General features: G+C 42.1%; 1 protein-coding gene across 1 annotated transcript; it reads right to left on the reverse strand.

Moving 5' to 3' along the window:
• Positions 1-15,867: 15,867 nt before the first annotated feature.
• LOC100279291 (Glycosyl hydrolase family protein) lies at positions 15,868-18,958 on the reverse strand. Its single transcript, NM_001152312.1, is given in 8 exon segments — positions 15,868-16,466; positions 17,009-17,210; positions 17,310-17,492; positions 17,573-17,686; positions 17,774-18,017; positions 18,096-18,244; positions 18,334-18,424; positions 18,530-18,958. Coding segments are annotated over 8 exon segments (1,860 nt in total). The 5' UTR covers positions 18,910-18,958; the 3' UTR covers positions 15,868-15,969.
• Positions 18,959-27,342: the final 8,384 nt, after the last annotated feature.

Raw genomic sequence — 27,342 nt, forward strand, 5'->3', positions numbered from 1 at the left:
TGTGGAGCGGGAGTTGCATACCGCTCAGTGCGATGACAGGGAGAAAGTTCTGTATGGTCCCCGTCTGTTGAGAGGAGCAGCCCAATCATGGTGGGAGTCTTACCTCGCCACCCATGCCAACCCCGACACCATCACCTGGGAAGAATTCAGGGGTAGCTTTCGTCAGTACCACGTGCCTGCAGGTCTGATGACAGTGAAGAAGGAGGAGTTCCTGGCCCTCAAGCAAGGGCCATTGTCTGTCAGTGAGTACCGAGACAGGTTTCTGCAATTGTCTCGCTATGCTCCTAAAGATGTCAACACTGACGCCAAGCGGCAGTACCGTTTCCTGAGAGGCTTGGTTGACCCTCTGCAGTACCAACTGATGAATCACACCTTCCCGACATTCCAGCACCTGATTGATAGAGCGATCATGACAGAAAGGAAGGATTGGCTGTGGATCCGAAGAAAGTGGCAGACATTCTGAACTGGAAAGCGCCAACAGATGCTCGAGGAATCAAGAGCTTCATTGGAATGGCCGGATACTATCGGCGATTCATTGAAGGGTTTTCGAAGATTGCAAAACCAATGACAGCGTTGCTAGGCAACAAAGTTGAGTTCAAGTGGACCCAGAAATGCCAAGAGGCCTTTGAAGCGCTGAAAGAGAAGTTGACTACAGCGCCTGTCCTAGTCTTGCCCGATGTGCACAAGCCCTTCTCGGTGTATTGCGATGCTTGTTACACAGGTTTGGGATGTGTGTTGATGCAAGAGGGAAGAGTTGTGGCTTACTCGTCCCGACAGTTGAAGGTTCATGAGAAGAATTACCCAATCCATGATCTAGAGTTGGCAGCAGTGGTTCACGCACTGAAGACATGGAGACACTATCTGTATGGACAGAAATGCGATGTTTACACAGATCACAAGAGTCTGAAGTACATATTCACTCAGTCAGAGTTGAACATGAGGCAACGAAGATGGTTAGAGCTGATCAAAGACTATGAGTTGGAGATTCATTACCATCCAGGCAAAGCAAACGTAGTGGCAGATGCTTTGAGCAGAAAGAGTCAAGTCAATCTGATGGTCGCTCGTCCGATGCCTTATGAGTTGGCCAAAGAGTTTGACAGGTTGAGTCTCGGATTTCTGAACAATTCGCGAGGAGTCACAGTTGAGTTGGAACCTACCTTGGAGCGCGAAATCAAAGAAGCGCAGAAGAATGATGAGAAAATCAGTGAGATCCGGCGACTGATTCTAGATGGTAGAGGCAAAGATTTTCGAGAAGATGCAGAAGGCGTGATATGGTTCAAAGACCGCTTGTGTGTTCCCAATGTCCAGTCTATTCGGGAGTTGATTCTCAAGGAAGCTCATGAGACAGCCTATTCGATTCACCCTGGCAGTGAGAAGATGTATCAGGATCTGAAGAAGAAATTCTGGTGGTACGGAATGAAGAGGGAAATCGCAGAGCATGTGGCTATGTGCGATAGTTGTCGAAGAATTAAGGCAGAACACCAGAGACCTGCTGGATTGTTGCAACCGTTGCAGATCCCTCAGTGGAAATGGGATGAAATCGGTATGGATTTCATAGTCGGATTGCCTCGCACTCGAGCCGGCTACGATTCCATTTGGGTAGTGGTGGACCGTTTGACCAAGTCAGCCCACTTCATACCTGTCAAGACCAGCTACAACAGTGCAGTATTGGCAGAGTTGTACATGTCTCGGATCGTTTGTCTTCATGGTGTGCCAAAGAAGATAGTGTCAGACAGAGGAACGCAGTTCACCTCTCATTTCTGGCAGCAGTTGCATGAAGCCTTGGGCACACATCTGAATTTCAGTTCAGCTTATCACCCGCAGACAGATGGCCAGACTGAAAGGACCAATCAAATTCTCGAAGATATGTTGAGAGCCTGTGCGTTGCAAGATCAGTCCGGATGGGACAAGCGATTGCCTTATGCAGAGTTTTCCTATAACAACAGTTACCAGGCCAGTTTGAAGATGTCACCGTTTCAGGCGCTCTATGGAAGGAGTTGCAGAACTCCGTTGCAATGGGATCAGCCTGGAGAAAAGCAAGTGTTTGGGCCAGACATTTTGCTTGAAGCTGAAGAGAACATCAAGATGGTTCGAGAGAATCTGAAGATAGCGCAATCGAGGCAGCGAAGCTATGCAGACACAAGAAGAAGAGAGCTGAGTTTCGAAGTCGGAGACTTTGTCTATCTGAAAGTGTCACCGATCAGAGGAGTCAGAAGATTCGGAGTGAAAAGCAAGCTAGCACCCCGCTACATCGGTCCGTATCAGATTCTTGCAAGACGTGGAGAAGTGGCCTATCAGCTCAGTTTGCCAGAGAATTTGTCTGCTGTGCATGATGTCTTTCATGTGTCTCAGTTGAAGAAGTGCTTGCGTGTGCCAGAAGAGCAGTTGCCAGTGGAAGGTCTTGAAGTCCAGGAGGACTTGACCTATGTTGAGAAGCCAGCTCAGATCCTTGAGATTGCAGACAGAGTCACCCGAAGGAAGACCATCAGAATGTGCAAAGTCAGATGGAATCACCACTCTGAGGAAGAAGCAACCTGGGAGCGTGAAGATGATTTGATGGCCAAGTACCCAGAGCTCTTTGCTAGCCAGCCCTGAATCTCGAGGGCGAGATTCTTTTAAGGGGGATAGGTTTGTAACGCCCCGAATTTTGCAGTTGAATTTTTTCTTTTCTTTACTCGCCAAAATTCGGGCGTTACCTTTTCTTTTTCTTTTTCCCCTCGCTAAACCTTGACCTTTTCCAAAGTTCTAGCGGGATTCGGTTTGGAATTCCCGTGTAATGAAAAACCCTAAGTACTTTAGGTTGTTTGATGCACCATGCCGAACCTTGCATTTCTTTTGATTGCTTTGAAAGTGCAAATGCATTCATGTAGAAAGATCGGATTTCGAAAATGAGGAGAAGATCTTTTCTTTCTTTTTCTCTCTCTTTCTCTCTCCTCTTTTTCTCTCTCTCTCCCGCGCTGTGGGCCGACCCCGGCCGGCCCAGCCGCCCCTGGCGCCCCCCCCCCCTTGGGCCCAATTGGCCCATGCCGCCCCCCCTTTTTTTCCCCCAAAAACCCTCTCCCTCTCCCTCTCATTTTTTTGTCCTCTCTCATTTTCTCCCTAGCCGCCGCCCCTACCCGCCCCTGCCCTAAGCCGCCGCCGCCCCCTGCAGGCCGCCCCTCGCCGTCGCTCCCCAACGCCGGTGAGCGCCCCCCTCCTCCCTCTCTCCTCCCTCCCCCATCCCCCCTCCCCTTTCCCCTCGCCGCTCGGCGCCCTGGCCGCCGCCATGGCCGGCTCGGCCGCGCGCCCGGCCGCGCGCCCTGGCCGCCCGGCCGCCCGCCTGGCCGCGCGCCCCTGGCCGCGCGCCCCTGGCCGCGCGCCTTGGCCGCCCGCCCGGCCGCGCCCCCGCCCCTGCGCAGGGCCGGTTCAACCGCCCTAGGGCCGGTTCAACCGCCCCCCCTGTTTTTTTTATTTTTTTATTTTATTTTATTTACTTTCTGTGATCCTAGTTACTTTATTTTAGGTAGGTTAATCATTGTTCATGCCATGGAAATAGGAAGTTTAATTTAAAATTCCGTTATGCTAATTGATTCATGTAGTCAATTGTTTATCTCGTGCAATGTTGATCAACTTAAAGTGATTAGGTTTCCATTAGCGTATATGTAACAGAATTCTTTTGTTAAGAACCAATTGTAATTGATCGTTAGTGCATAAGATTTAACCCCCTGCGAGACCCTTTCCCGTTTCTTTCTAACCATAACAAATGCGATATCGAATGTCATACTTGATGCATACTTACTTTATTTGTTCCCTTGTATGGTGTACTGTTCTTTTGTATTAAATGTGGATGGATGTATGTATGTTTGCAATCGCATAGAGAACGATCCGGTCGAAGAGCCCGAGGAATTCGCAGGAGAAGCCCCTGAGCAGCAGTCGTTTGGTGGAGGCAAGTGTCCTTTGACCTATCTCTGTCCTATTCATTATTTAATTCACCCCCCGCATTACACCTTTATACCTAAGGATTGACTAGCTTTTGTGATCCCTGTCCTTGTTTACCTATTTGGGTTGGATTATTACTGTTTAGCTTTATGCTATTGCTCAACTCTAATCAATGAACATGATGTGGTTATCTATGATACGCTGTTTTCCCGTTCTTATTTATGATTATACTTGTGGAATTTAAGGGGACTCGAGCGGTTTCTCGAGTGCCTCTCCGTAAGGACCTGTTCTATGGATGACCGCCCGGGAAAACAGTGCAACCATGAGGGTGGAATGGGGTGCCCTTAGCTGAATAATTAGAGGATCCGGGGTGTAGTTCGCTTCGCCGTCGTGCCGTCAATGGGGCTCGGTGTATGCGGCTCGCTCTGCCAAGGTTGATTTGTCCCTTGGGGAGGAGTGCGGTACATTTAGGAAACCTAACGGGCGGCTACAGCCCCGATGAATCTTTGTAAAGGCTACGTAGTGAGACCCTGCCTATTCACCTTGGTAGTGTTTAAGGGTTTGATCGGCCCGAGGCAAGAGGGAATCACGGCTTATGGGTAAAGTGCACAACCTCTGCAGAGTGTTATGAAACTGATATATCAGCCGTGCTCACGGTTATGAGCGGCCAAGGGAGCTCCAGTGATTAGTGGTACTTGATCAGAGATACTTTGGTACAGGTGACAATGAGATTGATGGTTCTGATTACGATTATGGTATTGGTAAGTGGTATTCTTTCCGTTTGGAAAGGATACATTGGGCTAATAACTTGGGTTAATGTTAAAACCTGGCTTTCTACTAGTAAGTAATAACCTGACCAACTAAAAGCAACTGCTTGACTTATCCCCACATAAAGCTAGTCCACTACAGCCAAACAGGATACTTGCTGAGTATGTTGATGTGTACTCACCCTTGCTCTACACACCAAACCCCCCCCAGGTTGTCAGCATTGCAACCACTGCTCAGGCGAAGATGAAGCTGTGGAAGGAGACTTCCAGGAGTTCCAAGACTACGACGAGCTCTAGGTGTGGGTTAGCGGCAACCCCCAGTCGGCTGCCTGTGAAGGCCGCGTTTATCTACGTTTCTTTTCCGCACTTTGATTTATTGTAAGAACTATATGGACGTCTCAGACGTATGATGTAATCGACTATTTCCCTTATTAATACCATTTTGAGCACTGTGTGATGATGTCCATATTATGTAACTGCTGTGTACGTGAATAACTGATCCTGGCACGTACATGGTTCGCATTCGGTTTGCCTTCTAAAACCGGGTGTGACCTAAGGAATCCGAAGAGCCTCCAAGTGCACAAGATCAACCTTCCTCCTCCACACAAGCATCTCCACCAACTCAAAATGAGGACGAGGCTCAAGTTGATGAAGGAGAAGATCAAAGAGATGAGCCACCTCAAGATGACGGCAATGATCAAGGGGGAGATGCAAATGATCAAGACAAGGAGGATGAAGAACCAAGACCGCCACACCCAAGAGTCCACCAAGCAATCCAACGAGATCACCCCGTCGACACCATCCTCGGCGACATTCATAAGGGAGTAACTACTCGATCTCGTGTTGCACATTTTTGTGAGCATTACTCTTTTGTTTCCTCTATTGAGCCACACAGGGTAGAGGAAGCACTACAAGATTCGGATTGGGTGATGGCGATGCAAGAGGAGCTCAACAATTTCACGAGGAACGAGGTATGGCATTTAGTTCCACGTCCTAACCAAAATGTTGTAGGAACCAAATGGGTCTTCCGCAACAAGCAAGATGAGCATGGTGTGGTGATAAGGAACAAAGCTCGACTCGTGGCCAAGGGGTATTCACAAGTCGAAGGTTTGGATTTTGGTGAAACCTATGCACCCGTAGCTAGGCTTGAGTCAATTCGTATATTATTGGCCTATGCTACTTACCATGGCTTCAAGCTTTACCAAATGGACGTGAAGAGTGCCTTCCTCAACGGACCGATCAAGGAGGAGGTCTATGTTGAGCAACCTCCCGGCTTTGAAGACAGTGAGTATCCTAATCATGTCTATAGGCTCTCTAAGGCGCTTTATGGGCTCAAGCAAGCCCCAAGAGCATGGTATGAATGCCTTAGAGATTTCCTTATTGCAAATGGCTTCAAAGTCGGCAAGGCCAATCCTACTTTATTCACTAAAACTCTTGACAATGATTTGTTTGTATGTCAAATTTATGTTGATGATATCATATTTGGGTCTACTAACGAATCTACTTGTGAAGAATTTAGTAGGATCATGACACAAAAATTCGAGATGTCTATGATGGGGGAGTTGAAGTATTTTCTAGGATTCCAAGTCAAGCAACTCCAAGAGGGCACCTTCATTAGCCAAACAAAGTACACTCAAGACATTCTAACCAAGTTTGGAATGAAGGATGCCAAGCCCATCAAGACACCCATGGGGACAAATGGGCATCTCGACCTCGACACGGGAGGTAAGTCCGTGGATCAAAAGGTATACCGGTCGATGATTGGTTCATTGCTTTATTTATGTGCATCTCGACCGGACATTATGCTTTCCGTTTGCATATGTGCAAGATTCCAATCCGACCCTAAGGAATCCCACCTTACGGCCGTAAAACGAATCTTGAGATATTTGGCTTATACACCTAAGTTTGGGCTTTGGTACCCTCGGGGATCCACATTTGATTTGATTGGTTATTCGGATGCCGATTGGGCGGGGTGTAAGATTAATAGAAAGAGCACATCAGGGACTTGCCAGTTCTTAGGAAGATCCTTGGTGTCTTGGGCTTCAAAGAAGCAAAATTCGGTCGCTCTTTCTACCGCCGAAGCCGAGTATATTGCCGCAGGCCACTGTTGCGCGCAATTGCTTTGGATGAGGCAAACCCTGCGGGACTACGGTTACAAACTAACCAAAGTTCCTCTTCTATGTGATAATGAGAGTGCAATCCGCATGGAGGATAATCCCGTTGAGCATAGCCGCACTAAACACATAGCCATTCGGTATCATTTTCTTAGGGATCACCAACAAAAAGGGGATATCGAGATTGCCTACATTAATACTAAAGATCAATTAGCCGATATCTTTACCAAGCCACTTGATGAACAATCTTTTACCAAACTTAGGCATGAGCTCAATATTCTTGATTCTAGGAATTTCTTTTGCTAATTTGCACACATAGCTTATAAATATACCTTTGATCATGTCTCTTTTATATGCTATGACTAATGTGCTTTCAAGTATATTTCAAACCAAGTCATAGGTATATTGAAAGGGAATTGGAGTCTTCGTCGAAGACAAAGGCTTCCACTCCACTCCACGCACCACCACTCATCCTTCGCCGTCACTCCGAGCATCTCTCCAACTTTGGTATAATCTTCACTCATTTATTTTATGACCAAAGGAGGAGAAAGTATTTCGTTGGGCTCTAACGATTCCGTTTTTGGCGATTCATGCCAAAGGGGGAGAAAATATGAGCCCAAAGCAAAAGGACCGCACCACCACCTAATTTTTAAAATTTGGAGATTTTCAATTGGCCAATTTTAAATTGGTATCTTATTATGTTCTAAAGGGGGAGGAAGTAGTATTTCAAAAATGATAAATCAAAACCCTCTTGAACACTAAGAGGAGGATCTCATTTAGGGGGAGTTTTGTTTAGTCAAAGGAAAAGCATTTGAAACAAGGGGAGAAAATTTTTAAACTTGAAAATGCTTTGCAAAAATCTTATTCATCTACCTTTGACTATGTTGCAAAAGGACTTTGAAAAGGATTTACAAAAAGAATTTGCAAAAACAAAATATGTGGTGCAAGCGTGGTCCAAAATGTTAAAAATAAAGAAACAATCCATGCACATCTAGTAAGTAACATTTATTGGCTCAATTCCAAGCAACCTTTGCACTTACATTATGCAAACTAGTTCAATTATGCACTTTTATATTTGCTTTGGTTTGTGTTGGCATCAATCACCAAAAAGGGGGAGATTGAAAGGGAATTAGGCTTACACCTAGTCCCTAATTAATTTTGGTGGATGAATTGCCCAACACAAATATTTGGACTAACTAGTTTACTCTAGTGCATAAGTTATACAGGTGCTAAAAGGTTCACACTTAGCCAATAAAAAGACAAAGTATTGGGTTCAACCAAAGAGCAAAGGGACAACCGAAGGCACCTCTGGTCTGGCGCACCGGACTGTCCGGTGTGCCACCGGACATGTTCGGTGCACCAGAGGACCCCGACTTCAAACTCGTCACCTTCGGGAAATTCCAGAGGCAACTCCGCTATAATTCACCGGACTGTCCGGTGCACATCGGACATGTCCGGTGCTCCAAGGAAGAGTGGCCTCCGGAACTCGCCAGCCTCGGGAATTCATCTCAGCTGCTCCGCTATAATTCACCGGACTGTCCGGTGTACACCGGACTGTCCGGTGTAACAGCGGGGCAACGGCTATTTCGGCGCCAACGACTACCTGCGACGCATTAAATGCGCGCGCTGCGCAGAGGTCAGGCACGCCCATGCTGGCGCACCGGACAATCTACAGTGCATGTCCGGTGCGCCACCGTACATCAAGGCGGGCCCAGAAGTCAGAACTCCAACAGTCGGAACCCAACGGCTTTGGTGACGTGGCTGTCGCACCGGACATGTCCGGTGTCCACCGGACTGTCCGGTGCGCCATCGAACAGACAGCCTCACGAAACGGCTAGTTTGGTGGTTGGGGCTATAAATACCCCCAACCACCCACCATTCATGGCATCCAAGTTTTCCACTTCTCAACTACTTACAAGAGCTCTAGCATTCAATTCTAGACACACCAAAGAGACCAAATCCTCTTCAAATTCCACACAACTCCCTAGTGATTAGAGAGAGAGATTTGCTTGTGTTCTTTCGAGCTCTTGCGCTTGGATTGCTTTCTTCTTTCTTGATTCTTTCATTGCGATCAAACTCACTTGTAATTGAGGCAAGAGACACCAAACTTGTGGTGGTCCTTGTGGGAACTTTGTGCTCCAAGTGATTGAGAAGAGAAAGCTCATTCGGTCCGAGGGACCGTTTGAGAGAGGGTAAGGGTTGAAAGAGACCCGGCCTTTGTGGCCTCCTCAACGGGGAGTAGGTTTGAGAGAACTGAACCTCGGTAAAACAAATCCGCGTGTCTCACTTCATTATTCGCTTACGACTTGTTTTGCACCCTCTCTCGTGGACTCTATTATATTTCTAACGCTAACCCGGCTTGTAGTTGTGATTATTTTTGAGAATTTCAGATTCGCCCTATTCACCCCCCCCCCTCTAGGCGACTTTCAGAAAACTAATGATGTTCTTGGTCCTTATTTTAATACTCATAAATGGGTTAGGTAGGGAGACCCATTTTCTCCTTTGCTGTTCAATTTGCCAGTTGATGGTGTATCCTGTTTGATTAAAAAAGCTCAATATGAAGGCCTTATTATTGGTCTTATCGCTCACATTATGGAAAGATGGGTAGCATGTCTTCAATATGCTGATGACACGGTGTTTCTCCTCCAAGATGATCTAACTGGAGCTAAAAAACTTAAATTTATATTGCTGTTTTTTGAACAAATGTCGGGCTTGAAAATTAATTTCTATAAAAGTGAAGTTTTATGTTTCGGTTCTACTCTTAATGTGAAAGAATTATATTCTGATACTTTTACTTGCCCTATTGGTGATCTCCCCATGAAGTATTTAGGTGTTCCCATTTTCATAAAAGATTCAATAGTACTCATTGGTTCCCTGTTGAGGAAAAGATTGAAAAGTTAGGTGTGTGGTAAGGTAGGTTCTTGATTATGGGGGGAGTGTTACTTTGATTAACATCAGTCTGTTTTATGTCCCTTTATATACGTTATCTTTTTATTCGCCTCATAAAAGTGTTATAAAGAGAATGGATTTATTTTGGAAAAGGATCTTGTGGCAGGGAGGAAAATCGACTAAGAAGTACCATCTGGTTGACTGGAAAATTGTCTGCCTCCCTAAGGATGTTGGGGGTTCGTGTGTTTTGGATCTCAAGTGTATGAACTGGAGTCTTCTTGCTAAATGGTTGTGGAGATTTTAATTGGAGGATGGTCTATGGTAGCATATCACCAGGGCAAAATATACTAACGCCCCGTTTGGATCATTGGAATTGAATTCCATTTTAATAATAGTAATTTAGGCATATATCAATTAAGCTAATTCTTTTTTATGCTAAATATATTAATATATTATTATTAGCAAGATGTCCGAGATATTTATGTGCTACATTTTTACTATAGAGGAGTGGAACGAAGAGTGTCATGTAAGTTACAGAGTAGAAACAAATTCTAGTCATGCATAAAATCATTTCCTATCCTCCACCCTATGAATTTGAGATAGTTTATATCTGAACTTTGGAAAGTGGTGGAATGCCAAATTCAAAACTAAATAAGTTACTTTATTGAGTGAATTCCAATTCCATTAAAATTAAGGGATCCAAACACCCTGTAAGGGAAAACCACTTAGTTTGATTAAAGAAGATACCGAAACTGTTGTGGAGATTTGAATCGGAGGACGACTCTCATTTTTGGAGTGGGGTTTTGGACATTAAAGAAGAGTACCAAAACTATTGTAATAAAGTGATAGGAAATGGCATGAACACTAGCTTCTGGTATGACAAATGGTGTGGTCATGTTTCTTTTGTTGATAAATTCAAGAGATTGTTCGACCTCTCCTGGATAAGGATATTTCAGTTTATAGGGTCCTTATCTCTAGGTGGGAGGCTTTGTCCTTTTGTAGAAGGATAGAGGATGATCTTGCCAACCTTTGGGAAGAAATTAAAGCTTTTTTACAGTGGTCAGACCTTGTCTGATAATCGTGACAAAAATGTTTGAAATTTTGGAAGAAAAGGTTTTCTGTCAAATCTTTATATTCCCATTTGAGAGGCAATCTTACGAAAGTGCGTTATAAGCATCTTTGAAAATTCAGGATTCCTCAAAAGATCAAAAAACTTCTTTAGTTGATCATCAAGAATAAGATTCTTACTAAAGAGAATTTATGCACAAGGCAGTGGCAGGGAGTTGTTAAGTGTTGGTTTTGTGGTGATTTATTCTTTGAAGGCCCCATTACTAGATAAGTTTGTAGGGTGGTTCAGATTGCCTTAGATTTGCATAATGTTTCACGTAATCTCGATAATATGTTTGGGAACTGGTTCAGGAGTTTTGATAAGTATATAAGAAATTTATTAAGTTTAGGTATTGGGGCGATCTTATGGGCGATTTGTAAAAACAAGAAATGATGTTGTGTTTAACAATCGTAAGATCATTGATCCCGCTGATTTGTTTTCTTGTGTTGTCTCTAGATGGATTCTTGGTCTTTTATCCAGACAAGGAAGGCAAGAAAGATGGTGGAAGCTGGAAGCCGTCGCATCAAAAAGATGGCAAGTGAAGTCTTTAGAGCTATGCTGGGTTGGGTCCCGATGACTAAGAATTCTAGGATTATCTCTCCTATTGAACTGATGATGGTGATGTTGATTGTCTTTTATTTCTTGGAGCTGGTTTTTTGTCATGCTTGGTAAAAACTGATGTGCTTTTGATCAAAACTTTGATCATGTAATACGTGATGTAGACTTTATTATGTGTCTTCTCCCCCTACCCTCTTTCTCTTCCGAGTTTCATCTCGATTTGGTAGAGGTAGGTTGGGCCTTGATAATAGAAGTTGCTTCATGTGCTTTAGTTGTCTGTTTAGGTGGTTTGTAAGTACTCTCGAGTTCTCTGTCCGATGCTGCTATTTCATAATGAAATAGGGGGCTATGCCCTTGTAGTTAAAAATAGCAATAGCGTTATGAAACTCACATCTAACAAAAACGTTTGAGGAAAACAAATACAGAATAATATTGCATGTCCATTGACTGAAACCCACTGCCATGACCAGGGAAAGCAGGCTGTGAAATATCTGAATTTGTCTTAACAAGTAATCCATTTCACGTAGCAAATGTGAAAAAACCAAACAATTTCTTTCCTGATTATCGACTTCACTTATTTCGATCATTCTCACTGCGCATAGGAAACACAAAATGCTATACTCAAGTGTTCTATTGGACAACGAAATTCTCATGCCACAACAACCCAGGGGGAAATGCAAACCGCAAAAAAGAAATGGCCTCAATGAGGTTTTGCTAGTTGATCCGACTTTTCCAACCTAACACCGGTAGCATCAAAAAGGGTAAACAGAAAATCAGGTCATTTTGAGTTGATTGTGTGCTCTTGGTTTCCGGATCTTCCTCGAGACAGTCACGAAATTATACAAAATGGAGACACCACATTTGAGTGACAAAGTTGATTTATTCCACGGCTTCACATGAATAGTTTGTCTTGATGGTTTATCATTATAAACTTCATAGCAGTATTGATAACGCTGCTAGTAGCAATTAAAATGATTTCAAATGGCAGTTTTAATATAAAAGATGTGACTCTCGATCCTTGAGAACATAGTCAGGTGGCAATTTACCACCCTCTATGAGCACAACTTCCTCCATTGTAACGCCCCAAATTCCTATTCTGTTTAATTTGAGAAAAACTCCTTCCATGACTTAAATAAATGTGTTTCAAATAAGAGATCATATATAATATGCTTATTTTAATTAAATTGCCCTTTATTAAACTATATATTTAGGATTTATTCTATAAAAGAATTAGGTTAGTTGTCTCTCGATAGATATTTTACGTTAGTATTATATTCCTTTAAAACAAATAAAGTTCGTACATGGCTTATTTTGAGATTTTGCCTAAATAATGAATAAAATAATTAATATAAATATAGTAATAATTATGCATCTCATGTTGGATTTTTTGCTTGTGCATTTATTTTTGAAGTTTAAACTCATACTTGAATTCAAATTTGAAATTGAAATTTGAACTAGAAAACAAAACACAAATAGAAATAAATACCCGCCAGCCTACTCACAACTTAGCGCCAACAGTGGGCCCATCACGATAGCCTCTCGACCGTGCTCACGTTATTAGGATACCGCCACTGACTGGTGGGGACCACAACACTAGAGACATCTCCTTCCTCCATCCCTCGGTAACAAACTCTGGCATCGTAACAAACTCGCCCGATCGATCGGGTCTCACTAGCTCACACCACCGTTGCAAATCTCGGGCCCTGGATACTTCCTTGCTTGGGGATAAATATCGGGCGCCTGCACCCTCCATTGGCTCACACCACCGTTGCAAATCTCGCTAGCTCACACCACCGGTTTTTTAGTAATTCTTGAACCTACATATTCGTCTCGATACGTACAATATTCATATTCATATACGGTTTAATTCTGTGTTTAGTGTGATGCAATTTATTTCTTATTATTGTATGTTTGTATTGCTTCGAGTAGACGAGCTTGTGACCGAGGAATCTGAAGCCCAACAGTTTGAAGGATCTGAGCAGGAACTCATAGCTAAAGGCAAGTTGTGTCCTTAATTACGTTGATGACCCAATAATATTTACTTTTATGTTCTTCACTCTCGCATGCAATGTTTTCAAGTCGTCCGATTAGTCGCAATTAATTGTCCAAGTCGGTTTGGACTAATCACGATTAGTCGCCCAAGTCGTCCGATTAATCATGATTAATCCCAATAATCCCAAATAGTCATCCAAGTTGGTCAGCCAAAATGACCAGCAAGTCGTCTGACACTGTTAGGTTAAATTGATGATAGCCTAATAGGTTACATAGTTTGATCTACCATATTCCTTGTTATTACTTGGATGCTTATTGTTCGATAGATTTGCTATTGCTCTACTTGATTATGGGTTAATGTTACATTTACAATATTGATCATTAACTATTATTATTGGTTCAATCATTATGCATGATAAGATCACATTGTTTAATCGGAACAGAGAGCGCCAACCCGAGAAAACAGCGTAACCACAATGACTATTATGGCTCTGGTCTTGGCTAATTAATTTGGGAGGCTAGTGTGTGAGAACCTTACCCGAAAGGGGCAAGCAGTGAAGAGTTGCACATGTATAGAGAGGTTCTCAGGCTTATTGTCTGTGATAGCTTTTCAGACGAGGGATTCCTATAACACCTCTGTCTGAATTCATAGCAGGTTTTTGTCATACCAGTGGAACTTTGTAAATACCTTATAGTGAACCTTGTCTTGCCTCCTTAGAAGAAGTGTATGTAAAGTCGCGATCCCTTGATAGATTGGTATCACAAATTGTGGGTAAAGATGTGTGATTTCTGCAGACTGTAAAACTGGTATATCAGTCGTGCTCACAGTCAAGATTGGCTCGAACCTCTCGCATGATTAATATATGTAAGTAAATTTAACATGTCATGTGGTTGGTTTATGGGTAATGGTTTGACTATGATTAATATTATTGGGCTACTATTTACTTATACCTATTAATTGCTAATAAAATTTTGACCAACTCAACTAAAAGCTAATGCTTAGCATGAACCTTATTTTTTGTAAGCTTTACACTACACTTGTTCCTACACCCTTGTTGAGTGATGATAGTAAGTGAGCTCACACTTGTTATAAATAATGCACAGGTCAAAGAGCATGTGCCGCTAGAGGAGGATTTCTAGGTCGTCGTCTCCTAGTTAACCATGGTCTTGGAGAAGTTATCATCGTTTAGTTATTTTATTATATTATAATAAAGTTTATGACACTTATTTCTATACACTGAGTCATCTTATATGTAAATTTTGATTTGGGCACATGTATAAGATGCGCATGAATTTGTTTTTAAATCCGGGTGTAACAATCTAGTGGTTAAGAGATGCCTTCGTGGCTGGCCTGTAACAAGCAGCCCCATCAGAAACTACAATTACTCAAGATCCAATAGCATCCATCCTATTTTATGTTTCATACAATCACTAACATTTGTTTCAGTGTTCACAAGTTGCATGATCTTTTGTTGAAGTACCAGATGATTTTCCTGACCGCCTAGATTAGCTTCAAGATATTTATTTACAAAAAATTGCTTAAATTTACAAACTGAATGCAAATATAATAATCTCCATTACTTGAAAATCAAAGCCACCATTGCTTAAATTGTTGAATTTTATGGCTCTGAAGCCTTCTGAGCTAATTATGTTGTAGGAGTCTACTTAGAGGGTGTTTGAATGCAATAAAACTAATAGTTAGTGGCTAAAATTAGTTAAAGACATACAAACACCCTACATAATAGTTCAATTATTAACTGTTTTTAGTAAATTAATAAAAAGTTATCTGACCATTTATTAGCTAGCATTTCACTAATGACTTTTAGCCAACTAACTATTAACTCTAGTGCAAATGTGCAATCAACCCCCCCCCCCCCTACCCCTACCAATGCTTGGGTCTTTTACACCATGAGGAACTGTGATTGTGTGGAATGACCCTAGTGCTCAAAGACGTCATTCGGACCAACTCATAGTTCCGTGTAGTTCAACACCTGGTGTATCAACCTAAACTTCAATGGTGATATACACCAATCCTACCTCCATTTTTAGAGTGTGTTTAGTTGAGTGGAGGAGAATGGAATGTCTCCATTCTTATTTTTTGGATGTCTGTTTCCCAACAAAAGAGAGAGTAGTTCATAGAGTCTATATATAAAAATTTACCATAAATAGTTGAAATGATCTCGCTCCACCAAAACGACCGAATGCGAGCATTCTCCTCCCTTTTCTCCCCTTTACACTAGTATGACTCTACAATCAAACAAAAACGGAGTGGCTACACTCTATTCTACAATTCAACCAAACAAAAAATAGAGTGACTCTGTTCTTTTTGCCAAACTCAGAATAGAACGGCTCAATTCTCAAAAACTGGAATGGAGCACCATTAGTTTCCAGAAAGAGTTTGATGAAGCACAACTAACCGGTAGATGGAAACAGTAATATGAAATTGAAGTGCACTAATCTTGAAACGTGACAAAAAAAACTAAAATCTAAGGGAAGAATAATGTATTCAAAACAGTACAATGCATACTACAACAATATATTATTTCATTTTAAGTTCCAATAGCCAATAAATACAGAGTATTTAACATCACAAAGATTCAAATGTACCCAATAAATAATAAAGTTATGTTGAATCATTATCGCTTCGAAACATTTTTAGCCCATATCCAACAGGGAATAGCGGGTCATAGTTAGAGTCTCCAGCATCTATAGGCAATTGATCAACAGACTTACACCATGTCACAGGCAATGTGCCCACAAAATCATGATCTCCAAAGAGGCAATCGGTAATTCCCATGCCCTCACTTCCAGGCAGCCAGGCAGCGACTAGAGCTTCTATCTTTTCCAAAACTTGTGACTCAATAATTAATGGCCTTCCAGATATAACAATCACTAGGGTAGGGATTTTACTTGCAACACGGATGATAAGGTCAGAGCCATTAAACGGAATACTAAGGTCAGTTCTATCTCCTGTCCATTCGGCATATGGAACCTCTCCAACAACCACCACCGCATAGGAAAACCCCCCAGTTTCAATCATAGCTTCGGTTGGGCATTTCTCATACACAACTTCAGTTTGCACTCCCACTAATTCTTGTATGGCCTCCAATATGCTCGTACCTGTTATTTAGATTGGTGTGAATAACTGTTTTGGGAAAACAGGATATTTTACTGCTTTGATCAAATAAAGCTTTAAATGTTCTTTTGAAACAAATAACTCAGTGAGCAAACGATGGCAGAGTGTGAGTGAGTGTATAAAGTAACGGGAAAGGCACAGATCTACTCAAGGACAGCCACAATATTGATCTACTCAAGGGATCCAATACAAAACATCTTATGCTTGCTTTTAAAAGCAGCAAGTTACCATTTATTTTCACCATGGCAGTTGAAAATGCCATATGAATTATCAAAACAAGTTTACAGCTGGAGTTCCCAAACAATAAACAGTTTCTTCAGGATAAAGAATGTTACTTCACTCAAATATGATAACTTCTTTTGGAGCAATTATATTGATGCAAGTTTAAACTTCAAACTATGGACAAGTGCACTATGTTTTCGAGAAGAACAACTGTATCATCTAGGTCAAACAATTGATTGATACGAGTACAAAGAACTAATAAATACAAAATATTTATTTTTTGCAAAACAGAGTCCCTGCTTACCAAGAGTTATTTTTCCACTGTCTCCATGCCATGCTATCGTCCAGCCACCACATTGATATCCAATATCATCAGCATGTGTTCCTGCAACCAGTATTCTTTTTGCATCTTTGGCCAATGGAAGGAATGGCTTATTCTGATCCTTGCCATTTTTCAGAAGTACCAAAGACTTGCGAACAGCCTCACGCGCTAGTAACCGATGTTCCTAGAAGGTCAATATATTGCTTGTCGTTAGTGACATCATTTTTTAGATGGCTCAACAAAGAGATACACAGAAGCTTGAAAGGAACCAGAAGCATGTTACCTTACAACCAACTATGTCCAGTAGAGATTGGTCTGAAAATGGATGCTCAAACACTCCAGAAATAAACTTAACCCTCAGAATTCGTTCAACAGCATCATCAATCCGAGACATTGGTATCTCCCCCGCCTCCACCAAGAACACAATATCATCCAAAAATTTCTCAAACCTGTGAGGTATCATAATCTGTAGATTGTTCAATGTAGGCAAAACCAACAGAGGGACTGAAGAATACATTTCATGTGAACACTCAAATAATCATATACCATGTCCATTCCTGCATTTACTGATTGTGCAATGCAATAGCGATAATCAGACCCTCGAGGCTTTTGTGGCTCACAGATCCTGTCAATGCCCTCCCAATCTGAAATGAGAAAACCCTGAAACAGGATATTAGACACATCAAATTCATAAACCAACCTAAGCTTCAATCATCATTACAAAAACAATGACAGTAGCTCGGATACCTTAAAGCCTAACTTGCCCTTCAGAACATCTGTTAACAAGTAGCGACTTGAATGCAATGGCTCCCCATTCCACTTAGAGTAGGACGCCATTACTGTTGCCACCCCTTGAGCTATACAATCCGGGTAAGGTGTCATATGGATTGCTTCCAAATCCTCATAGGAGCAAATGGCGTTCCCCTCATTGACCCCCTTGTCCGTGCCACCATCCCCTACGAAATGTTTAGCACAAGCAAGTACATTCTCCCTACAAACCACATGGACACATTTTCACAAACAGGTTGTGGGCATATGAGGAACACGCTAAACATGTCCACTCAAGTACCTAGGCGAAGCGAGGAAGGGGTAACCATGAGGATGGTCTGCTGGCGGCTGCCCCTGCAAACCGCTGACGATGGTGGTCAACGAGCGCACGATCTCTGGGTCCTCGCTGTAGCTTTCGTAGCATCTGCCCCACCTAGGATCCCGACAGACCTAGTATACAGGAGAGGCCAGACTCACACCATCAAGCAGATCCCCACAAACGTCATCGATCAATCAGAAGAGTTTTGAATTTTACTCACGGCGACGCACGGCGCAAAGGTCCAGTGGATGCCAGTGGCGCGAACCTCGAGCGCCGTCGCCTCGCCGATCCTACGCGCGAGCTCTCCGTCCCTGTGAGGTCAACAGAATATGGTTGCCTAGCGGACAAAACATTGGGGTAGTACAGTGACGCGGCCATCACACAGAACATGGTCTGTGGATCGAATCGATCGGTACCTGCAGGCGCCGAGACCGACGTTGTGGGGGAAAACGGTGGCGCCGTAGACGTTGTTGTGTCCGTGGATGGCGTCAGTGCCGTAGAGGATGGGGACGCCGAGGCGGGAGGAGATCGCAAGGCGCTGGAAGCCGTCGACCATGGCGGCCCAGTCGGCGGGGGAGGCTTGCTCGCAGGGCGTGCTTCCCCCGGCGTTGAGAACGCTGCCAGCCCCGAGCTCCGTGAGGGCTCGCGGCGTCGCGACGGTGCGCTCGATCTGGGCCATCTGCGCTGCCTTCTCACGCAGCGTCATGCGGCCCAGCAGGTCTCGCACCCTTTCCTCCACTGGCGCCAATGCGTCTCTGTACACCAGCGCCGCCTCACCTCGCGCCTCCGGCGCCATCGTGCGGGTGAGCAGAAGGGAGCAGAGGCGGAGGAGATGGGTGTTTGTGGTGTGTACTTGTGTTGACCGATTGGGAGGGGATTGGACTAGTACACACGAGGGAAACAGGGCAGAACGCCTCGAGAGCGCCACCTGGAAAGAGATTGGCTTTTGAACTTGTCAGTTCTCGGACCCGCCCCGTCGCCGACTCCATGTTATGCTCAGCAGCTTTTGTATCATATTATCTGCTCTATGGAGCTATAGCTTTTAATATAAGTTTAATTAATTTTAAAAATATTTTTAATTTAAATAATAAACAAAATGATATATCTAAATGTTTTCTAAAGACTTATAGATCCATGTCTATAATTTTCTAGAACACCTAATAATACATGCTCCACCAACTCCATCAAATTTTCTAGAGCTGGAGCTGTCCCAAACAAGGCCTTAATCTTCTATTTCAAACTATACTTGGTAAATAATACACTCTACAATACAAAAGTGTTTCGCACGATCATGTACATAATGTGTTGGAGATGACGTTAAGGCCCCGTTTGTTTCCTTTTATTTTGAGAAATTGGAATCTTACTATTGGAATAGGCTATTTTTTTAGAATGTGACATTCCACCACTTTCCAAAGTTATCATATAAGTCTATCTCAAATTCATTAGGGTGAGAGATGGAAATTGATTCTATAGATTTACATGTTATTTTCCGATGTACAATTTATAGCATACTCTTCTACTTGCTTCGTTACAACATGAATGTAGTATATAACTATCTCTCTCATATGATTTAAGATAATATATAAATATATTACATATATAAATATATAAACTTAATTAGTTATGTCTAAATTATAATTATTAAAATGGATTCAATTCCAACGAAACAAACGAGGCCTAAGAGTTTTTTGGGACAACTCTAGTGGATTTGAGACTACTGTTTACCCTCTAGGTTATGTAATCCAGCTTAAATAAGTTAAGAGACAAACAAACATCACATATTACTGTAGTGGATTATATAATCTAGGACTTCAATTATGATAATCCATAACCAGGAAATTAGGTGCTTATTTTAAATTATTATTTGGCTTTTTACCCACTAATAATGTGTAAACAAACATTTCTAGTAGGATTACATAAAGTGGATTATAAAATCTATATAAAACAGCTGAACTATATAATCCTGCAAGAAAACAAACATGCCCTTAGTTTATGCATCAACTTTATATTCATGTAAGATCAATTTAATCAGAATTGTCTAATTTGTTTTTAAGGTAGACTTTGTGTCTCAGTGTCTTCTATAGGCCCTGTTGGTTTCGACTTCTAGCCATTAGAATCAGCTTCTGCTAAACAAACCCTTCCCTTCTCAGCCAACTTCTATGCGAACCGCTTATGTGAAAATCGCTCAAACCAACGTAAATGCAAAATCCATCGAGTCGTTGCGATGGGGGAAATCTGTCGTAGCCTAAACAATAAATCGTGCAGACCCCTTCATCTTCCACTACACGTAAGTCTCACGATATCTAGATTCTCATGACATTTAGATTATCCAGGAATCTAGATTCTCAGAAAAAACTTATCCCAAACAAGACCATAATTTCTTCCTATTCTAGTCATCCTATTGTTTCTTCCTTCTCTAGATATCTTGAGCGCCAGATGGAGCTCCAATCAGTTGTGACCCGAGCAGGCACTGCACTAGTGAGGGCATGACCTGGCATGGCTAGGTGCGAGCATATCCCCACGCCCACTACACCAACAAAGGCGTGACCCTAGTGTGGATGTGTATGGCCCTGGCATGGTCGGACGACCATAGTGTGGCCTCAGCGAGTGTTGCATCGACGAGGCACGTGTCTAGCATGGTTGGGCATGGCCCTAGCACGGTCGGGTGCAGCTAAGGCTTGAGGGGACTATGTTGTTGGCTAGGGAGGAGGTAGGGGAGGTCGTTGGGAAAGAAGATGGAGATGTTAGTGACTGTCCCTACAAGAAAGAAGAACTGAGCATGGTGGTGAAGGAAAAAAGAAAAGAAGCAAGCCCAAATAGTATGTGCGGGTGAGTAAATAGTATTAGTGGTGAGTAATTTCTTGTAACTTTCTCGACTTGCTATGGATTTTGAATACTCCTTACATGCCTTCAATCTCTATCGAAGTTTGTTGATACTTCGACATATTTCACAATGTCTTGTCACTGTTACCGAGAGTCATTATCTGCTCTAGTATATTCATCCATCTTATGAAGCAACTTCTATAAAGTGTGGGTGGCTTTGCAATCAAGTACTTATAGCATGGTCTCGATCAAATCCCCTTGATTATAATCTCAATAACAATGTCGTCTAGTACAGTTGGTGCTTGTGCTCTGATTCGAAGAAATCCTTGGACATAGCCTTGGAGATATTCTTTAGGCTCTTAGACATACTGAAACAAAGTTTGGGCTATAATTGGATTGTTTTGAAAACCTTGAATGTTTATGATCAACTGATTTTTGAGTTTTTGCCACATGGTGATTGATCATGGACGAAGGGAGAAATATAAGGTATGAGCTATGCCCTTATGGCCATGATGAATGACATGGATAGTACTATTGTGTTTCTGTCAAAGGAGATAGTGGTTGCCTCATAACTCATTAGGAAATGTTTGGGTCAGATTTACCTTCATATGTGGGAAGTTAGGGAGGCTTGTACGAAGTGGGCCATAAACTACTTGCAGATCACTTGAAAGTGGGGATGTGCTATTGTACATGAAGCTAGCATATGTTTCCTCCTCTAGATGAAGGGTTCTTATGTTCTAGAATCCTTGGTCCCTATATTTGCTATTTTTCTTCCCTTCTTATACGATGAAGCTCTTCATATTCCTCATCTATTTGTTGCTAAAGTTGAGCGACTTAAAGAACATTTTGCTTCTGAATCTCAATTTGCCTTTGGATGGTTTCAAGATCCTCGATCTCATCATCAATGTCGTCTGGCTTAACCAGACACTCTGGAGCTTTTCTCTTGTCTTACCTTCGGCCTACATGTTTGGTCTGATGAATAACTTCGAAATGTTTTTGGTCTTTGGGGTTGAAGTAGAACTAGTTGCATCAGCCCTATCCATGTCCCTTCGTGGAGAGAGGGTGGTAGTGGTCAATGAGTTCACTGAAGGTGTGCGCTAAATGTTAGGGACCTGTCAAAGCTCCTACAAAGGGATATAATAGGGAAACATGGTTAAAGTTATGTCCCCCTCCTTCCACCCTTGAAGGGATTGAAGGTGTTCATGGGAGAGAAATAAACAAGAAAACTAATATTGTAGCTACTAGACATCAGATGAAGATGCATAGGTGAAACCAAGTTTCAAATTTACGAAGGGTTATGCACATTATCTTTTTTGTGGCGCATGGAGAAGTTAAAATATAGTGTTGAATTTGAAGCGCATACTTGGTCAGTTCAACCATCTTTCACTAGAGAGGAACTCGAGGCAGGACCGGTTGAACCGCCCCTAGGCCAGTTCAACCACCTTTCACTAGAGAAGAACTCGGTCGAAGTTGGCTATGGACAGGTTGAACCACCCACTTCAACCACAGTTGAGCAGAGACAAATTAGAGGTTTTGTAGCAAGGATTTTGAGCTTTAGTGCAAGTACTAATACTTATTTGTGGACCCCTCTTGATAGTACGACGATTCCTAAACTCGAGAAGTCAAATAAAAATCAATCTAGTTCTCCAATAGACACTTGGAACTCCAAACTCCAAATTCGAACAATCCTCATACTCTATTAAGTTCCAATATGTTGCATTGGTCATCAAGAACATATCCAAACACTGGAATGACCCAAAATTGGATTCCTTCATTATTTTTCACTTTTTGGTCATTTCTCTCAAAGTTTGCACAATTGTGAGCTCTTCCTAGGTTCTTTCTTTGATACCTTCTTCTTTGGACTTGTGGACATGATTCTTTGTTTATCTTGAGCTTAGCATCACTTGAGCCTTATAATTTGAACCATCTCATCATATATGAGTCAAACCGTTGGCTTCAAATCACATATTCTAATGTTGTGATCTTCAACACATCATGACTCTTCACAATTTGATAATCTGTCAACATCTTACAAGTACTCTCTTCTTTAACTTAGTCATTGTACCTCAGTCCACAAGGCATCTGCTTGACCTTCACCTTCGCTTGGTCCCTCGGAGCCCTTTCCTTGCTTGTCTTCACCATATCAGTCTGTCTCCAAGTCACATCACATTGAAAGCCAACTTAATCAATGTCCATCCTTCCTTTTCATATTCTACTTCAACAAAGATCACTCATCCTTATATGACTTCTATCTTGCTTGATTAATCCCTTGACTAAATGTGCAAGTACTTGCTTCTCCACTTAATTAAGCTTTCCTTAAGTCATACCTCTTGAGTGTACATCGAATCCTTCAATATATAATTCTCTACTATATGATCTTTTGACTTTTTATCTTCGTGGAATATCACATCTCCATATATCTAAATGGCCTTACTTATGGGATATCCTCATCATTGTTTGGTGTTGATCCTTTATACTTTTCTATCATGAGCAATATGTGTATATGAGACATTTTCATATTAAATATGGTCTCTTGACTATTTTCAATCATGATTGCTTCTTCAACTTTCATGTTCAACACTTAGCAAACTAATTAGCCCTTTTAAGTGTGTTGTTATCCAAATCACCAAAACCCACTAAAGGGTCAGATGCACTTTCAATCTCACCCTTTTTTATGATGGATGACAACACTCTTAAAGCTTATATAAAATTGATAAACAATGTTTTGAATGATATGATATAGTTTGTTCCCCTAAATATGTACATTTAAGAGAATACTAATTTTGGCCTCAAATGCCAAAAGCACATATCTAGGTCAAAATGTGGAGACAACTAATATCATGCCATTCATGGGTGCAATGTGTCATAAAGTAAATGTGATGCTCATGACATATTGTTCATTCATCAATTCCCCATATTTTACATTTTACTCTATGATTCTCCCCCTTGGCCAATTATTTCTCCCCTTTTGCACAACTCTTTTTACCCTTATTTGCATAAGATTAAAAATTAAGCTTTATTGCATAATTTCTCCCGCTTTGTCATAAATCTCCAAAAAGGATACAAAGGATGTAAAGGGAAGAAATTATGTTTAAGCAAGATTTGAACACACTATCATCAAAAGGATCCTTAGATGCACAAAGGTAATAGAGGAGTGACATGAAGTGATGTACCTTTGTGTTTTATCTTTTCAAGGAGGTTCTAGACTTATGTTGGATTTAGAATTCATTTGCAAGCTCTTGTTGGCATAGTTGTGACACATATCTAAGATATCAAATGAAGATTGCAATACTAATTGGATGATAAATTTTAATACCTAGAGTATAGGTGTCACCTAGCATTTTGTTATCACAACAAGACGTAGCATGAAAATTGCATAAGTATGGATTTTACAACTAGTGATCATGTATGAAAGATACCAATTGAAAACACCAAATGATATTATTTGATAAATAAGTATATCACTAATTGCATATTATACTAAGTTCTCCACATGTTTTAGTGCATACATATATATGATTTTAATTTATACACATTGAGAGTACTTATTTGCAATTTAAAATAATTTTGGCATAAATGTGGTATCAATTGAAGATAATCATGCAACATAAGGAACGTTTGCACTATTTAATCAATTAAGCTATAGACAAAAGTATTTATAAGTTATGTTACTTTAGACATTTGCAATCCAAAAGAATATGATACAGATTTACTAATTTTGGATGATGTTGAAGTAGCATATGCAAGAGAAACTCAATCTATTATGAAATGATATGTCTAAAATAAACATTTATCGGAGCAAAGAATATTTGATACCCATCAAATTTTCAATGGAAGTGCTTGTCTTTGTCCAAAATTTCTTTTAATTTGAGACTACACACATAATTGACTTGGAAATGAAGTTAGTGAGAGCACCTAGAGGGGGGGTGAATAGGTGATCCTGTGAAACTTAAAAACTTAAGACACAAAACTTGGTTAATCGTTAGCACAATAATTGCCAAGTGGTTAAAGAGGAATCCTCAACAAAACACAATAACCAACAAGGATCAATCACAGAGATGGCACGGTGGTTATCCCGTGGTTCGGCCAAGACCAACGCTTGCCTACTCCATGTTGTGGCGTCCCAACGGACGAGGGTTGCAATCAACCCCTCTCAAGCGGTCCAAAGACCCACTTGAATACCACGGTGTTTTGTTTGCTTTACTCAATCCCGTTTGCGAGGAATCTCCACAAATTTGGAGCCTCTCGCCCTTACACTTGAAATTCACAAAGAACACGGAGCAAGGGAGGGATTAGCAACGCACTCAAGACAAGAAATCACAGCAACACCACGTACACAAGTCGCAACGAGAGCTCACAATACAACTCAATGAGTTCACCACTCAACTAGAGCTCTAATTGCTATCGCAAAGAATCAAAGGCGCGGAATCGATGTCTTTGTGCTTAGAAATGCTTAGGAGATGCTTGGTGTGTCCTCCATGCGCCTAGGGGTCCCTTTTATAGCCCCAAGGCAGCTAGGAGCCGTTGAGAGCAATCTTGGAAGGCTGATCTTGCCTTCTGTCGACTGGAGCACCGGACAGTCCGGTGCACACCGGACATGTCCGGTGCCCGATTTCTTTCCATAAATGGCGCAGTCGACCGTTGGCAACCAGAGAGCCGTTGGCGCACCGGACATGTCCGGTGCACACCGGATAGTCCGGTGCCTTCTTCTAGCCGTTGGCTCGGCCACGTGTCCCGCGCAGATTGCGCGGCCGACCGTTGGCCCGACCGACCGTTGGCTCACCGGACAGTCCGGTGCACACCGGACAGTCCGGTGAATTATAGCCGTACGTCGCCGGTGAATTCCCGACAGCAGCCTGTTCGCTAGAGCCAGCCTGGCGCACCGGACACTGTCACCGGACAGTCCGGTGCTCCCAAACTCAGCAAAGTCTTGGCTGCTTGAGCCAAGGCATTTTCAATTGGATTTTTCCTGTTTCCAGCACTTAGACACAATACATTAGTCCATAAAACAATGTACTAAGTCTGAGAAACATACCTTTATCCTTGATTTGTACTTTGTCCACCTTTTTACACTTAGGCACTTGTGTTGGACACTAAATCACCAAAAATACTTAGAAATGGCCCAAGGGCACATTTCCCTTTCAATCTCCCCCTTTTTGGTGATTTATGCCAACACAACATAAAGCAAGTAGAACAAGTACGAAATCAATTCCAATAAGAACTCAAAATTGTTTTTATTCAATTTTGACATATATGGATCATTCTTTGCCACCACTTGGTTTGTTTTTGTAAATCAAACTCAAATTCCTATCTCTAAGTCAAATCCACTTGTAGAGACAAAAAGAGAGGTATTCCAACGAAATTTGATCAAGGTTTTCAAAAACTCCCCCTTTTTCCCTTTCCTATAATCAACACTTCTCCCCACAAGAGGCCAACTTTGGACATAAGAGACAAATAAAAGAGTTTTGACAAACCAAAAGCTCTAATCTACTAATTTTCAAAAATTCTCAAGTGGTAGCTGATCCATCTATTGCTTTGGCCTTTATTTTCTCCCCCTTTGGCATCAAGCACCAAAACGGGATCAATCTTGGCCCTTAAACCCCATTGCCTCACCAAAATCTTTAAATAAGAACGCAAAGGCAATAAGAGTACATGAGATGAACTTGGAATAAGTTACCCTCTCATCGGAGTGCAGTGGAAGTCTTTCATGGTCCAAGTCCACCTTTTCCCTTTCAAACCTCCTTTGAGACTAAAACAAACAAACTCAAGCATATGGTTAGTCTCAAAGGGTCAAGTTGTAACACAACTCCCCCTAAATATGAGGTCCGGGAAGTGTTTGTACAACTTGAGCACCATAGTAAACAACAAAATGCATAAGGAACATGATCAAAGGCATAAACACATGTATGCTACAATTCAATCCAAGTTCCGCGAATCTAAGATATTGAGCTCACTACGCAGCCTGCAAAAGGTCTTCTCATCTAGAGGCTTGGTAAAGATATCGGCTAGCTAGTTCTCGGTGCTAACATGAAACACTTCGATATCTCCCTTTTGCTGGTGGTCTCTCAAAAAGTGATGCCGGATGTCAATGTGCTTTGTGCGGCTGTGCTCAACAGGATTTTCCGCTATTCGGATAGCACTCTCATTGTCACATAGGAGTGGGACTTTGCTCAGATTGTAGCCAAAGTCCCGGAGGGTTTGCCTCATCCAAAGTAGTTGCGCACAACACTGTCCTGCGGCAACGTACTCGGCCTCAGCGGTGGATAGGGCAACGGAAGTTTGTTTCTTAGAGTTCCATGACACCAGGGACCTTCCTAAGAATTGGCACGTCCCCGATGTACTCTTCCTATCGACCTTACATCCAGCATAGTCGGAATCTGAATATCCAATCAAGTCAAAGTTAGAC

This window comes from Zea mays, chromosome 6 (genome assembly GCF_902167145.1).
Source record: "Zea mays cultivar B73 chromosome 6, Zm-B73-REFERENCE-NAM-5.0, whole genome shotgun sequence".
Taxonomy (NCBI): domain Eukaryota; kingdom Viridiplantae; phylum Streptophyta; class Magnoliopsida; order Poales; family Poaceae; genus Zea; species Zea mays.